Source organism: Podarcis vaucheri (assembly GCF_965113315.1).
Source record: "Podarcis vaucheri genome assembly, chromosome: 2".
In the NCBI taxonomy this organism is placed as follows: domain Eukaryota; kingdom Metazoa; phylum Chordata; class Lepidosauria; order Squamata; family Lacertidae; genus Podarcis; species Podarcis vaucheri.
In genome coordinates, this window is record NC_138760.1 from 84,355,624 (window position 1) to 84,372,608 (window position 16,985).

Genomic DNA, 16,985 nt, shown 5'->3' on the forward strand with positions numbered 1-16,985 from the left:
GGCAGCAGCAGCAGCTGCAGGACAGGGAAATCAGAGCAATTTAGCAGGGTTATCTTGTGAAAGTTGAAGAGTTTTTCTGCTTATGCAAGAAATTTTCAGATCCAAACCAATATATGGTATTTCCAATTTTGTTCTACTCAGCTAAATTCTACTCACAAGTAGACTCAATGAAATTAAGAGACGTAAGTTAGCCCTCGCCATTAACCTCTATGAGCCCACTCTCTCTGTGTGTGTATTCTTATTCAGGTATTCAAACACATTTAAGAGAAAATGTATGCCCATATTTCACTTACATCCGATAAGTGCACCTTATTACTTGATTTATCATACACATCAACAGTGATTTCATAGAGCCTCTCTGTTTCCAAGACCCACCTATCAGCAGGATGAATTGAAAATCCTATAAAGTAGAAAAACAATGAAAATCATACTTTACAGAAATACATATTTGATAAAGGGTTATAAGAATAATATTTTCAATAAAATAAAATACTCTTATTTTGTTGATAAGAGGCTTCTAATATTCAGCCAGGGCACTAGAGTTTGACACAATAAAAATTAAGCAACAATCACATTCTGCGACTGTAGAAAAATAATTAAGTAAATATTTATTACTTTACTTGTCAGTCCCAAAGGGCTCCCTGATCTGCAACTATCTATCAATAATAATAATAACAATAATTTATTTATTTATACCCTGCCCATCTGGCTGGGTTTCTCCAGCCACTCTGGGTGGCTTCCAACACCAAAATACAATAACCTATTAAACATTAAAAGCTTCCCTAAACAGGGCTGCCTTCAGATGTCTTCTAAAAGTCTGGTAGTTGTTGTTCTCTTTGACATCTGGTGGGAGAGCATTCCACAGGGTGGGTGCCACTACCAAGAAAGCCCTCTGCCTGGTTCCCTGTAACTGTAATCTATCTATCTCTCTACTGTGTGTGTGTGTGTGTGTGTGTGTGTGTGTGTGTTTGTATTATAGCTAGAAACATAAGAGCTTCAAGCAACGATAATAGGCAAGAGTACTTTACGTGGGCCAGAGAAATGCTTGGAAACAGGGAAAGGACATTTGAAGAAAAGTGGAGAAAGGGCTTGGAACCACAGATTAATAAGAGGCACGTAAGCTCATGGCTTTGCATATGATAAGCACAATGTTTAACCATTCACACATTTGCAAATCTAATGAAAATGAGATATTTGAAAGTTTGAACTAGTAGGCTGTAATTATGGCCATGCAAATTTAAAGGCCACCCATCAGTCACCCACAGACATGAATTATATTAAAAACACACCAACATATTGTAATATAAATGGACACATTAAGTTATTATAGCTATAATAGTAATAATAAAAAAATTAAATAATAATAAATTTTATTTATTTTCCCCCAAAGTTAACAAGACAAAACTGACAGATTCATTTGATTGAACATCTAGTACTAACCTAAGTACCCAGGGTCTACAACGTAAATGGTGCCATTTGGTAATTTGGAAGCACCTTTCATAGAAATGCTTGGAAACTGGTCAAGGTCAAGAGATTCTGATACAGTTTAGCAGCACAGTAAGTTACAAGCAATTTCTTCCCCCACCTCCTAGAAAAGCCCGCAGGAGCCGCACACCCTTTAAAGAGCGCGCCGCTCTTGGGGCTTTTCCCCAAGGAGGGAGAAGGGACTGACTGGCCGTTTCAGTCCCTTCTCCCTCCTGGTCAAAAAGCCCGCAGGAGTCACGCGGGGCTCCTGTGGGCTTTTGCGGGAGGTGGGGGAATTCCGCCACCTCCCGCAAAAGCAGGGAGAAGGTCATGGAGTAGCGCACAGCCTGTCCACTGCTCCCAGAGCTGCGGGGGGGGGGAAACATATTTTTTCCCTTGATTTCCCCCCCTGAAAACTAGGTGCGTCCTATGGGCCGGTGTGTCCTATAGGGCGAAAAATACGGTAGTTTGCTTTGCAATTTACCAGTTTCCTAGTTCATGGATCCAGTGCTTTTTATGGGGGGGGGACACATGGGTTCACATACCCCTAAACATTTTGTGAATCTGACGGAGAAGAAATTTAATTTTTTTTTATTTTCTTCTCTAGCACAGTGAATCGTCAGTTCCGTTGCTACCCACAATGGTGGCCTTTTGTCCATTTACTGTATTTATTTCCCCTGATTTGTACTATAAAATGGCGATTTTCTTGAGTCAAAATGAGAGTAGCCCTAACAATTTTTTTAGAAAAAAAACACTGCATAGAACATGATATGCTGCCCTTCATAAAAATGAAACTAATCTTCAATGAAATCCTCCTGGCTGAATAGGACAAGGAGAAGGAAGAGGGAGTTCATGGGATAGCTCAGTTGGTGGAACACGAAACTCTTAATGTCATGGTCATGGGTTTGAGCCCCATGTTGGGCAAGAAGATTCTTGCATTGCAGGGGGTTGGACTAGATGACCCTTGGGGTTGCTTCCAACTCTGCAATTCAATCATTCTGTATGCTTTAAATGAGCTCACTATAGCACACGCACATAGTATTAAACCAGGCATCCCCAACCTTTGGCCCTCCAGATGTTTTGGACTACAATTCCCATCATCCCTGACCCCTGGTCCTGTTAGCAAGGGATGATGGGAGTTGTACGCCAAAACATCTGGAGGGCCAAAGGTTGGGGATGCCTGTAAACTAAACTATGGTTTAGCATTATATGTTAATGCAGTTGGTGACTTGATACTCGCATAATGTTCCTAACAAGAGTTTTAATAAACAGTTTCTGGAGTCTGGATGCAGCAGACTAGTATGGACAAAAGTGTAAGTAGATGCTTCTCACAGCTGCCATAGTGGGAGGGGTGAGTGCAAAAGCCTGACATTTTACATGCCTTCCCCTTGTAGTGAGAATCATGGTTTCCTGTTACACCTGAATCAAACTAATACCTTTTATAATTATATTTATGTTTGGCACAAGATGAACTGCATTTCCTGGAGGTAGAACTACATTTCATCGTACGGCAATTAAGGCAGACAAACACCAAACAGAGAGGGAATTGTGATACTCAACTTGCAACAACTTAAGATTGTATGGTTCCATACACTATGTTGCATTTTGCCTAACCACTGTAAAAAAAGATTTATTTATTTTGCAAGGTTTATATATCACTTGACTGTAATAAAACAAATACAATCATCACTAAAAATGCTACTTTTTAAAACCTTCAAAAATAATAATCAGTGATAAGCATATGTCAACGTTCTGCATTTCTGGATAGGCTTGCCTAAACAAAAATGGTTTTAGCAGGTGCCGAAAAGAGTATAGTGAAGGCACCTGCCTGATGTCAACAGGCAAGGAATTCCAAAGTGAAATGCTGCCACATTAAAATATCAATTTCTTACAAGTGCAGAATGAGTATTACATGCCACCTGTAACAGTGCCAGTTTTGCAGATTGAAGCAGTCAGGAAGGCATATACAGAGAAAGGAAATCTCACAAGTAAACGGGTCCCAAGCTGTTAAAGGCTTTCTATAATAACAGTAACATCTTGGCCCAGTAACAAATCAGGGTCTTCTGACAGCAATGGTGCTACAGAATTCTGCAACTGCAGCACCCAAATCAAGTGCAAGCTTCAAGGCTAACAAGTAGGACGCTATTCAAAAAGGATATTTTTGTGGCAAAGTACAACGTTCGTCTGTCCCCGCTGCAATGCAGTAACTCTGGATGTTGCCTGATCCAATTTGGCAACAGCCCAGGCTGGATCTCCCCCAGGGCTGAGTGTTTTGTTCTGAAGCTGCAGTTCATACTGATCGGAAGGCATTATTAATTCTGTACATATAGGAAGAAGACACAAGAAATAATGAGAGCATAAAGGTGTCACACTTGGAGTCCTGTCAGTGTAAAATATCAAGTCATCAATAAATTTGTTATGATAAATAAAAAGAAAAATGGATTGAAGCAGCAACTCAAATCAAGTGAAGGAAATACCTTACACTCACAAAACTGGTTTACGCAACAGATAAAAGTATAAATCCATATACTACTACTGAGAGTTCTTTTGTATAGACACACACAGAGGACTGTATTTGTAGGAATACACTCAGGTTGATATGATGTAGCCTAACTGAAACCTTCCTTCCTGTCACAAGAGTTTGGAGGAAATGTCTGCCAGATGGCATATTAAAATGAGGCGTCAAAATTTGGCTCAGTGAACTGCAACTCACAGTCTCTGTTTCACCTTCTTGACTTAAATGAGGATATGTACAGGTCTATAGATACACATAAAAGGTGGTAATCATTTCTGTCAGGCAGATCTGCATTCCAGTCTTTCTCAGAGAATGGCTGAATACAAAATATCAACATTTGAAAAAACAAAAAGACAAACCTGTAATCTTCCCCTGTCTTATTTTCTGAACTTTATACTGCACTGACATTCCTACAAGTAGGTAGATATCATACGCTGGATTCAGAATGATGTTTTCCAAAATAAACAATCTGACTTCAGCAGCAGGTACATTCTGTAGGTTAAAAAAGAAAAGGGAGGGGGGGAGAATACAGGTTTAAAAACTCTCACACAAATGGGATTTCCAAAGAAACTGTTAGGTTCATGGTAAAGTTTTAATTTCATTCACTGAAAAACAAACTTGGAAAATGTAAAGCAAGAAAAGCACTCATTTTGTTTTAAAATAACAGCTGGTTGCATTGCCCTTTCAGAAGGGATATGAACAAATTAAAGTAGTGTTATGAGCTTGTGGGCTGTATGCAGAGACCCTTCTAATGCTACTTAGAGTAGACCTATGAAGTTAATAAAGGTAAAGGTAAAGGGACCACTTACCGTTAGGTCCAGTCGCGGATGACTCTGGGGTTGCAGCGCTCATTTCGCTTTACTGGCCGAGGGAGCCGGTGTACAGCTTCCGGGTCATGTGGCCAGCATGACTAAGCCGCTTCTGGCGAACCAGAGCAGGACACGGAAACACCGCTTACCTTCCTGCCTATTTATCTACTTGCACTTTGACATGCTTTCGAATTGCTAGGTTGGCAGGAGCAGGGACTGAGCAACAGAAGCTCATCCCATCGTGGGGATTCGAACCGCTGACCTTCTGATCGGCAAGCCCTAGGCCAATTCAGGTTCAGGAGTTTTATTGGGTCTGCTTGAGTAGGACTTAGGTACAACCTGTTGTGATCAAGCACGCAACTGTCTCCAGTAAAGATCCCCAAATTAATAGCTCTGCCAATGCTTGTAAGGTGAAAGATTTCAGGGGTCCTAGGAGCTGGCTACAACTGAGTCCAGTTGGCCTTGCAAAATGTACATATTACCTTGCTTGTTGTGGAATTAAAAGGTAAAGGTACCCCTGCCCGTACGGGCCAGTCTTGACAGACTCTAGGGTTGTGCGCCCATCTCACTCAAGAGGCCGGGGGCCAGCGCTGTCCGGAGACACTTCCGGGTCACGTGGCCAGCGTGACATCGCTGCTCTGGCGAGCCAGAGCCGCACACGGAAACGCCGTTTACCTTCCCGCTAGTAAGCGGTCCCTATTTATCTACTTGCACCCGGGGGTGCTTTCGAACTGCTAGGTTGGCAGGCGCTGGGACCGAACAACGGGAGTGCACCCCGCCGCAGGGATTCGAACCGCCGACCTTTCGATCGGCAAGCCCTAGGCGCTGAGGCTTTTACCCACAGCGCCACCCGCGTCCCGTTGTGGAATTCCCGTTGTGGAATTAAGCAATAATAAATAACCATGCTGCTTCCACTGTGTGGACACCACCTTCTTGGTGAGCAGAGGATATCTATCTATCTATCTATCTATCTATCTATCTATCTATCATCTATCTATCTATCTATCTATCTATCTATCTATATCTATCTATATCATCTCCCACACCTTGGAGTAAGCACAAAGTTCCAACTTAACTGAGCTTCTTGGTAAGAATTGAGAAAATCCAATTTCCACAACTCCTTTTTATTGCATAACAGGAAACAGAAGACCGTACGATACACTACTGTGCAAAATACAGAATGTGACCTGTTTGTAAGAATAACTTGCTCCAAAACGTTTTTTTAAAGCTTACAGTATCTTCTCACATAAGCACATAATTTTGCCATTACTCTATAGAAAGCAAAATCTCTATAGATAGCAAAATGTATAAATCTCTGCTGGAGTCTGCTGAAGAATAAGTTCTCTTGGTTTTTTTTAAAAAAAACTTCAATAGTTGGGCACTCCTCTATTTGTATGTCTTGGTGTTAAATTTGGGGGTTTGGACAGCAGAGTTTTAACAGGGCTTAACCTCCTCAGGAGTCCGAGGCCAGGTGTGCCAGCTGTACCCTTTTTCAGGCAAATGGCTTGGCTAATGGGCCTGAATAGCTGACCTGTCTTATCTTCCTTGAGAGTTCTGATGGAGTCAGGTAACTCTCCCCGCCCCCGCTCCAAGAATAATGTAATCTAATGAAGAATGTGCAGTTTTGAGTTCTGAAAAGTAACTTCTAGAGCTCCCTCTTTGGGGGATCTGTTGCTATAGACAAGTGCTTTGCTGTCTGTCTCCATCTTTGCTCAACTTGTATATTTGCACATAAACTCTTATATCTCCATTGATCTCCATTTCAAAGGAAAGCAAGTCAGGGTAAGAATTGCCCCAGGAACGTCTCACTGCCTGAGGAACAGAGACGCCGCATGTTGTGGTGTTTTTCCCAGTACAGTAGCCTGTCTTTTAAAACATTGGTTTTTTAAAAAATAGAAAAAAGTTATCTACCTGAACAGTTGAAAAAAATCTCTTGTACCAAGTCTAGTTTTTGCCTTTGAGAATAGATGTACATTATTCAATTCTGCGGTTATAATTACTTTTTCTTGAAAGTATTTTCTTGGTGCTTTTGGGGGAAGAAATGAATGTCAACTTGTCAGAGAAAACTGAATGCAGCAAGTTAACTTAAGCAACTGTATTTTGTATTGCCATGTGGGTATTCTGCAGTGCCATGTGGATGAATGAAGTATGGTTTTCAATTTTCTCTGAGCTCACATGTGGGTTATAAAGAACACAGTGAGAAGGGATTCCTTAACATCTCTAGTGAAAATGTTCTACTCGCTCAAGTCGGCTCAGCCAGGAAAGCAGAGGAAGAAGTGTGGAGAAAAATGCTGGAGAATTGCTTGAAAAAGAGAAAGATACATGCCAACTTTAAATGACAACAAAGAGTTGATTTGCAAAAAAAGGTAAATTACATTTTATGTAATTTCAAAAGTTAATTTTCCTTTTTTTTTTAAAAAAAAAAAGGGTTGAGAAGACACACACATAATGACTGTGTACACATTCTACCTTTTAAGCACATTCTTTCCCTCAAAGAATTCCGGCAGTTGTAGCTTATTCCTCACAGAGTTACAATTTCCAGGACCCTTAAAAAACAACATTACCCAGAATTCTTTGAGGGAAAGAATGAGTTTTAAGGCAGAATGTGTACACAGCCTTTATGTGTGTGTGTCTTTTCAGTCCTTTCCTTGCGAGGTCACAGAAGGGAAAAGCATATTTTTGGTTGATATCCCCAGTGAAGGTGTTTTTGAGAGAACCTGATATTTTTTACATTTATCTTCGTTGGGGCAGTGCTACTGCAGAGGTAACTAACATGGAATATTCAGAAACGTTGACTAGTTCAATGATGGCCAGGTAATTAACTGAGACCTATGGAGCAAGTTTAACATTGCCAGCATTTAAAGATTTGCAGGGGCTTCCAGTTTCTTTCAAGGTACATGTCAAAAGTAATGAGGCAGACTACTCTCACATGAATATGACTTTGTTGTGTTAACTTCTTCTAAGGCCATACTCTGGATTACTGGAAAATAGGAACGTCATGCAATGAACATATTCTTTGTGCTAACGTATGCACAAAGTTAAGACAAGGATCTTAGCATGGTAGTAAGCATCTATCAATACGTATTGACAGAGCAGTCAAGCCCTTATCAGATCACATTCTGTTTGTTTATTCTGTTATACTACGGTTAGTTATATTGCCATACACAAATCTGCATGATTGCCTTTTAAATTTTACAAGCACTGAAAATGTATGTGCACTCAAGCAATCAGTGAATGAGGTAAATCCAGTGTTAACAAGCAAGCAATTAATATGACGCATTCTTTCAGCTAGAATTCTCATTCTGGAATGCAAACTTAAAAGCCAAGCCTAACCGGAGGTCTTATGGACAGCAAAGAAAAAGGAACTGCAAATGATGGAATCTGTTGAGATCAGGGCTGGCCCAAGAATCCAAAATGGCACCCTCCTCCCCGCCAGTAAAGAAGGGGTCAAGGAAGTTCTACATCAGGAACAAGGGGACAAGACTATATCAGGAGAAACCTGCTGCCTGAGGCGGTTGGCTCACCTTGCCTTATGGGTGCACAACGCCTGGATGATACTATAGAGCAGGCATAGGCAAACTTGGCCCTCCAGATGTTTTAAGACTACAACTCCCATAATCCCTGACCACTGGTCCTGTTAGCTAGGGATGATGGGAGTTGTAGTCCCAAAACATCTGGAGGGCTGAGTTTGCCTATGCCTGCTGTAGAGTTATTCTCTCGACACCAGTGTGCAAAACAGAGTGAGAGCGAGGTCAGGTCAATCGGGCACTGCCACTGGTGGGCCTGTACAGCCGCAATCTTATTGCTGCCCTATCCCACCCCCATACCGTCCAGGTAAGCAGCAGCAACACTGGTGTGTCAGGAGGGCAATTCTGCAGCACTGTCCCACTGAACTAGCCATTCTGAAGAAAAACTGCTAAAATAGACCATTAAACAAACTGGGAAAATGTGAACAGAAAGTGATTTTCACTCCACCACTTCCTTCTCTTTGAAGATTTCACTGGTCTTAGACTAAAATAACTTTAAAATATTGAGAAGACAGTACTGGACTCCCATATCATCTTGTGTACAGATCTCACACCAATTTTTCCACCCTGATGGTTGAAAACCTCAACACTTTAAATGTCTCATAAAAGGTCATATCTAGTTCCTCTTTAATCTATTTTATTACAGAACAACTCCCAAACTGCTTTGCTTTGCAATTGCAACAAAATGCGCAGTAAATGTGGATTGTAGAGGCTGTAACACATGGAAGTATGAGTGAATATATTCATTTCCATGAGATTTTTTAAACACCTGTTGGCTTATGCTCATAAAATGATGCAATACAGGTGAATAATTTTGAGACTAAATCTTGACACTAGCCCAGGCTGATGCGTGGCAGGCTAGGTTAGCCTGCAGCTGTCTGGAATCTTCAATGGGCCACACTGCCAGTACATGGTATTTCACTTGTCATGTATTTCCTGTACACAACCATTACTTTAATTTTCCCACCCACTTAATGAATATTGTTTGTACAACTGTATGCATATACATAAACTTTTTTTAAAAAGGGTGGGCACCTTGAAAGAGATGCACAGAGGTCTTTACCTTCTTTAAAAAATATATATAAGGCTATGGTGGAACATTATTCAGCAACACATTAAGCAACTTGGTTTAGAATGTAACCTTTGACTATCAAGTGGCTGATTGTGCAAAAAACTGGTCTAAATATTCCCAGACAGCACTGTGAGGGTCTAAAAGAGGGGGAGCTTCAGAGTCTATGCTTTATTCCTTTAAATCTATTTCCAATCAGAAAGTAATAGTAATAAGAAAAAGAAAAGAAAAAGGTCTTTTCAGATTGGGATACAAATACCCAAGTGTTTCACATTTTTTCCACTTGAGTCCTAGTTAATTTTCTTTATTTTTAAAATGGCGTATACCCTAAACACATACATTTCTGCTGATATGAAAAGAATATTGCTGAGTAGCATCTTGCTGACTTTGCCACAGTGGTGTTGGTGCTGCAAAATCCATACTTGTAATGGATACCTATTTTTATCTGTCAGGCATCTGAATACCCTGAAGAACTGTAATATGCAGAAAACAATGCATCATTTTGCAGAGGTTTGTTTGCAAAAAACAAACCCAGAGGCCTAGGAGTCCTGTTAACTGCTTCTTCAATGTTCCACTTACAACATCATTTACTGAGCAAAACCAGCAAAATAATATTGGCAATAGCCCCCAAAGAACACTGGAGAACAACAGGTTCAACAGTCCTGGTGTGCATCAGTCCCTACTTCCACAGTTCTTGCAGCCTATAGCAATGATAAGTGGCGAGTAGAGTCAGCGGAGATCTTACAAGCCATCAAACGCTATGCCCCTGTTTGATATTGGGATTTCAGAAATCCAACCTCTCCAGCAGCCTCTGCTTGAAGACCTATAGCAAAGGATAGCTCCTTCTAAGTGTAATTGCATTGTTGAACTGCTCTTACCATTCAGAAGCCATCTCTAGGCTTTCTTAATAAAAATTACTATTATTTAGAAGGCACCACATGACTGGGTTAACTAGAGAACCACATTTTAGACAGTAAAAAAAATTGCCCAGGATTTTAACTGATTTTATATCTACTGTGTTGTTGTTTTTTGTATTTTTACTGTTGCTATAATAATTACTTTTGTTTCTGATGTTTTATATTTGTTTTATGGTTCTATTTGTAGGCTATCTTGAAAATATAGATTAATAAAATTATATATCAGCAGCAGCTCCCAAATGTTTATGTACAGACATTTCTGAAGTAGTGAAAAGAAACCTGGATTGTTCACAACCATACAATGACAATAAAAAGGGGGGAAGGGGCAGAGGAATAATGAGGTGTCTGCTCTAATTTCTAGCAATTATCTGGTGAATGTTGACATTCATATGTGTATGTTGACAAAAATCCCAGGTAAATTTTGCAAGTACCAGAAAACAGGTTGTATATTTTTTTGCAGTTTTGGGACATGCGAAATGAAATGAATGCAGAAACCCATTTAGGTGACTGTCAACATTCAATGGTATGTCACCTTTCAGTCTCACTACACAAAGCAGTAAAATATTCCTTCATTCACATTATACATGCATCTGTCTGCTTCATGCATCTTGCCTACAACAGCTTATGCCACAGTAACATTTGTTAGTCCTGCAGAACATTTTTTGAATTGTGCTTTGTGATCAGTATATATGTTTCGCTTATCAGTATCACCTTATTTCCATCACTGGGCAATAGCTGTAAGAGGAGAAAAAGCATCCTGTTGGAAGACTGCTATAATAAATGTACTGCAGAAAAGGACCTTACCTGATAAACACTTTCTTGTATCCTTGCTTTTAATTTCGAACTCCCTGTTTTCATGCCCGATACTAAAACAATGTCCCCTTGCCTGGCAATTTTTTCCATCTCTAATATATAGGAAGGCGGTGTATAGGTTGATTCTGAGAACTTGAGGATGCTGTAAAAAGAGTTAATAACTTTAGATATTCATATACCTGTATTTTTTATGAAGAAGGGGGAATATCACCTAAAAAATGCAAAGGACTGGCAGTGTATTAGGTTTACTTTTAGATGGGATTGCAGGTCCTTCTTAGTTATAAAGTCTACAGATGTAGTCTGACCTATGAATGCTCAACTGACATCTGTTGTTCCATCTTCCATTACTTAGCAGCTGCATGATCTTGCTGGGGCAGCAATGCCTTGATAATGTCCAGGTTAAACTTCTGTCATGTGTTTAACATGTGTTTAACATATTCCTAACTCTTTCAGAATATGGTGGCCAAGTTAAAAAATGGAAACCACTGTGCTGACCATAGAACATTTTTATATTGAAAGACAGCACAAGGCACTGATGCTTGCCTGCTAAAAGGGGCACTTCTGTACACAGCAAAGAAGCAATCTGGATGAACAGAAATAATATTAACTCTCTCTTTTCAACTCAGCTGATTCAATGCTATCAGTCCTATTCTAATTTGTTTATTTCATAATGGAATACTGACTGGTAGCTTTCCTTCCCCTCTTTTAAAAGCCCAAGCTAGCCCAAGGAGTCATTGCATTTATTGCTAATCCCCCATAAATTCCTGTATTGCATGCTGGCAAAGGACGATAATTTCTTTTGCTCCAATGAAGTTGCTGTGACATATATTTGAACGATGCTTTCTTAATCTTGTTCTCAAGTGGCCCGTAAAGGAGCTAACATATAGAATGGCAACCACGTTTAGCTCCTTACAGGTTGGCTACCAGAGACACAGCCTTTTCTCTTATGGCACCCAGCCACAGAGTAATCCATTCTGTGTATATTTTCCAGGTCCCTTACTTACTATTCTTTCATCACTAGCTGATAACATTTTTATGCTCCCAAGGCTTTCATAGCATATGATGTGAATGCCTATGCATTTCATTCTCCCCTGAAGTTTAATTGAGCTACTGCTGTTTAAATTTGCATATTTATTTTAGTAATTACTGCATTTTTTGCTTTATAAGACTCACTTTTTCCCTCCTAAAAAGTAAGGGGAAATGTGTGTGCGTCTTATGGAGCGAATGCAGGCTGTGCAGCTATCCCAGAAGCCAGAACACCAAGAGGAGCCGCTGCTTTCGCTGCACAGTGATCCCTCTTGTTGCTCTGGCTTCTGAGATTCAGAATATTTTTTTCCCTTGTTTTCCTCCTCCAAAAACTAGGTGCGTCTTATGGTCTGGTGCATCTTATAGAGCGAAAAATATTGTAATCATATATTATTTTATTGTTTTAAAAACTATACTTGTTAATGAACTATCCTGAAAAATGAACTTTGGTAGAAGTGCAGAATAAAACTATTATTTAAATTGTTGTTGTCGTCGTCATCATCATGATTTCAATGCAAGAGAGTTCATCACATATTTAACCTTAGGGTTGGATTCAACTACCCTGTTCCATTAGCTGAATCCCATTAGTGCAATGGGGCTTCCCCTGCTTCTCCTGTGACTCCTCCAGATCCACTCTGGAGGACCAGGAAAAACCCTAGAACAGCACACAGGGGGGAGGAAAAGGAAGATCGCTCTGTTAGACAAGAAAAAAATAGAACGATCTCCTTAGCACCATGCTGAATTCAACCCTTGGTACAGTGGTGCCCCGCAAGACGAATGCCTCGCAATACAAAAAACTCGCTAGACGAAAGTTTTTTCCGTTCGCGATTTGCCTCACAAGACGAATTTCCCCTATGGGCTTGCTTCGCAAGACGAAAACATCTCGCGACTTTTTTTCTTTGACTAAAAACAAAGACATGTTTTGTTTATAAAGTTAATTTATTTTCCCTTAAATTTTTGAACTGCTCTTTACAGTATGTGTGACTTTAAAGAGCAGTTAATAAACTGTTGTTGTACCAAATTTGGCTTTGTTTGGACTTTTTTTGACCATAGGAACGCATTAATTGATTTTCAATGCATTCCTATGGGATTTCGTGCTTCGCAAGACGAAAAATTCGCTAGACGACAAAAATTGCGGAACGAATTAATTTCGTCTTGCGGGGCACCACTGTATTTAATTGTGGTTGCGCCTTGCTCCTTAAAATTAGGGCCTTGAAGTGCAGTTTAAATTTACAGCTCCTTTTGCTGCTGATTATCAGTTTAATGTTCTACTTGGCTCTAATATGCAAAATTATATGAGGAAAAATTGATTTAGTGTTCTGTGTACTTCTTGAATATGGTCAGAAACTCCAAAATAACAGAAAATACTTTGGAGGCTCCAAGAAAATTAAACAAATGGAATGCCTGTTGTTTCATTTATTATGATGGATTGTAACCAAATTGGGATATACAAAGTGATTCAGCTTCATTGAAGACCCATTTTCAAAGAGTCAGTATCAATAGCAGAGCCGCAACATTGAAGGAAATGAAAAATATCCAAAGAGACAGTGCTCTTGGATAGGATTTAAAACTGAGGCATTTTAATGAAAGTAGAAACTCAAACTCAAAAGATCTGTCTGAAAGCAATGAAGTGCTGTAAACACTAGGGAAAGCAAAAATGCGACATATGTGTACTGCTTTCCACAATTTTGCACAGCGTATGTAGGATCATATAGCCAACATACTTAAATCTAATGCATGAAAGGGTTAAGCCCACAGAGTAAGTTGTCCTGCAAGGTTTAGATAGGTCACTCCCCCTCACCTTGGGAAGAAGAGTTACTAAATTCTCTCTTTCTACCATGTGAACAAGACCAGTAAGGATGTCTAAGATGGATGCTCCAAGCTTAGACTGCATGGCCTAAGCAAGCCATCTTTGTGTTTCTTTACAAATAATTTAAAAACACTTACCATTTTGGAACCTAAGTTATACTGCCTATATTTTCTTGCTGCTGTATGGAAATGCACATGAATCTAGCCTTTGAAGAGTAAACCATTTTAAAGTTACCAAACATGTAGTCTTTTTCTATGCTACGGGAAGTTAAGAATTTTTGAAAGCAACTTCCCCTCTTCTCCCTGCAGCCCCCTTCATGCCTCAGACATTTTCCAGAGGAATAAGGGACCCTTTGGTGGAATCTATATAAAAACCGTTCTGAAAATGTTTTTTTTTTTAAAGCGTTTTAAAAAATACATTGAATTTTTATTAAGGCTCACCATCGTCAACTAGTGTGTATATTGCACTTAAAACACACTTTAATCATTTTATTTGCAGCTGTATCGCTGAGTCCTTAGAAACAGGTGGGGGGCAGAAGGGGGGCTGCAGAAGAACAACGGAATTTGTGAAGATCCCACCTGTCCCCCTTTCAGCAGAAAGAATCCTCTGCTGGATTGAAGAGGCTTCTGTCAGAGGAAGGGGGCACAATTTGAGGCAAACCATTATCCTTAGTTTATTGCTACTCTGTGGATTAAATCCATGGAGCATGTATTATTGAGCCGACTCTGTTTTAATTATGAGTAATATTTAATGGCATACGAGTGTGCTGAGAGTACCAACTGGAACATGCAACTGTTATAAATCTAAGTTAATTAACTCACGTTCAGTACTTTAGTTAAGTTCAGTTTTTAACTGCAAATCAGCAAGATAAAAGACTACTTATAAGAACATGAGCATTCAAGCCTGCACAACTTGTGATACAGTGTTGAAGACAGCCCGTCAGCAACCAGAGATGCAATGAATTTCCTGTACAGTGGTACCTCGGGTTAAGTACTTAATTCGTTCCGGAGGTCCGTACTTAACCTGAAACTGTTCTTAACCTGAAGCACCACTTTAGCTAATGGGGTCTTCTGCTGCCGCCGCGCCGCCGGAGCACAATTTCTGTTCTCATCCTGAAGCAAAGTTCTTAACCCGAAGCACTATTTCTGGGTTAGCAGAGTCTATAATCTGAAGCGTATGTAACCTGAAGCGTATGTAATCTGAGGTACCACTGTATTTTGTGTCATGCCAAGGACTGAAAAACACAGTGGGTGGGGTGCACTAGGCCTGGGCTATCTATCTATAATTTCTGTATGCAATTCCATCTCTCCCCTCTGGATTACTTTGCTGGAGGAGTTGAGCAGGGATACTGTGAGAGAGCAATTTTTCACCCAAGGGAGTACTCCCTCCATCCCATGGATCTTGAGAGATGGGATAGCTCAGACTCTTAATCTCAGGGTCATGGGTTCAAGCCACATGCTGGGCAAAAGATTCCTGCAGTTCTTTTTACTGTTCTATTAAAAACATGGAGGAAATGTCCTTTTCAGGAGGTTGGACCTCCTGATCCCTTCCAACTCTACAATTCTAGGAATTCTTGGTTGTGGACCCCACTGCCTAAAGAAGCCTGAACTGAGCCATCTTTGATGGTCTTTTGCTGCCAGTTGGCCTATCAATGATGTTTTCTATGAAATTTTATCTGCTATCCCTAACTCTTTGAGAAATGTTTTGTTTTCAGTATGTTTTTTGTTAGTTGATTGCTTAAAATGTTATATCAGTATGTTTTTTGTTGGTTGATTGCTTTAAATGTTATATCACGAGTTGCCTTGACTCCCCCCCCCAAGAAAGTCTTCATAACACAAGAAATAAAGACTCAAGGGGGGGGGCAATGCCAACAGGAACAGGAGATCAAAGCTGGTGCTTGCTATTTCCCTGCCCGTTGTCCTTTATGCATAAAGTAACAAATGAAACAATTTTAACGATGCTTACCGCAGTGCATTGTGGGAATCTGAGAATCCATTAGTTTCTGGGTCTTTCATAATTGTCCACTCGAAAGCAAGTCCCGCCAAAGTGCTAAAGGTGTTTCCTTAAAATAATTCAAGAAACTAAGTATCAAATGTGAGAACAGCTATAGAATCTTTCCACATTTTGGTAATCAGCCGCACAACTACATCTAGGATTGCCGTATGTCTAGAATACTGCAGTTGGTGGCAGTGTCTGGCTGGAAATCGGCTATATGTCCGGAAAAATCCAGATGCATGGCAGTGTCATTTTCATTGATTTTCCTTAAAAATAGCTCAAAAATGTCAATTTTTTAAGCTCGACAACTTTAGTAAAAATAAATAAAAATAAATAAAGCTCAATCAATAACTTTTGTGCCCGGAAATCCAAATGTTTGGAAATTACAATAAGCAGCAGCAGAAGAAAATAAAAAGGAACCAGAATCATATATTTACAAAACAAGATGGCATGAATTAGGTCTATTTCAGAAGCTTAGAATTTTATTCTTATTGTTAAGTTTCATATACTGGGAGAAAAGTGACTGAGTCATCATTCATTTATCAAACAGAAACAAGGAATTTGTATAAAACATTCTATGATCAGTAAAGCCGAGATTACATACATGTTGGATGCAAGTTTAATACAAATGGCAACTACTGAAAATTAGAAGTAACGTGGAAACTGCCTGAATTAAGGCTGCCTTCGTTAATGTCATCAGTTCATAACTGACCCTATAGGATGTGAAATTCCAATCAGGCTGCAATCCTATACATGCTTACATGAGAGCAAGTCCCATTGAATTTAATGGGTCTTTACCTCTGACTACACAGGCACAGAATTGCAGCTTTACTATTTCACAAATAGCAGTTTGTTTTTAATTTAATGCTACTTAAACAGTGCAAAGCGTTTCACAATCCACAGAAGCATAATGTGCAAATGCAGTCTGAAATTTTAAAATTTGCATTATTCCTGCTATAGGTAAGTGTGTAGATAAGGCTATAAATATTTCAAGATGACCCCATTTTCCTAGCTACTTATGTGATATCTAAAACAAATAA

General features: G+C 39.7%; 1 protein-coding gene across 2 annotated transcripts in view; it reads right to left on the reverse strand.

The window, feature by feature from the left end:
* The window catches only part of NUP210 (nucleoporin 210), a 90,759-nt gene that overhangs the window by 59,899 nt on the left and 13,875 nt on the right, over nucleotides 1–16,985 (reverse strand). Inside the window, exons 4-9 of one of the 2 annotated variants that reach the window (XM_082211852.1) lie at nucleotides 15,916–16,012; nucleotides 11,106–11,256; nucleotides 4,339–4,471; nucleotides 3,624–3,782; nucleotides 1,441–1,509; nucleotides 294–400 (exon numbers count right to left, since the gene is read on the reverse strand). In XM_082211852.1, the coding sequence (XP_082067978.1) occupies nucleotides 294–400; nucleotides 1,441–1,509; nucleotides 3,624–3,782; nucleotides 4,339–4,471; nucleotides 11,106–11,256; nucleotides 15,916–16,012 (716 nt within the window). Of the gene's footprint in view, nucleotides 1–293; nucleotides 401–1,440; nucleotides 1,510–3,623; nucleotides 3,783–4,338; nucleotides 4,472–7,257; nucleotides 7,277–11,105; nucleotides 11,257–15,915; nucleotides 16,013–16,985 lie in introns of those variants that run through there. The other variant, XM_082211853.1, reaches the window with a different exon arrangement.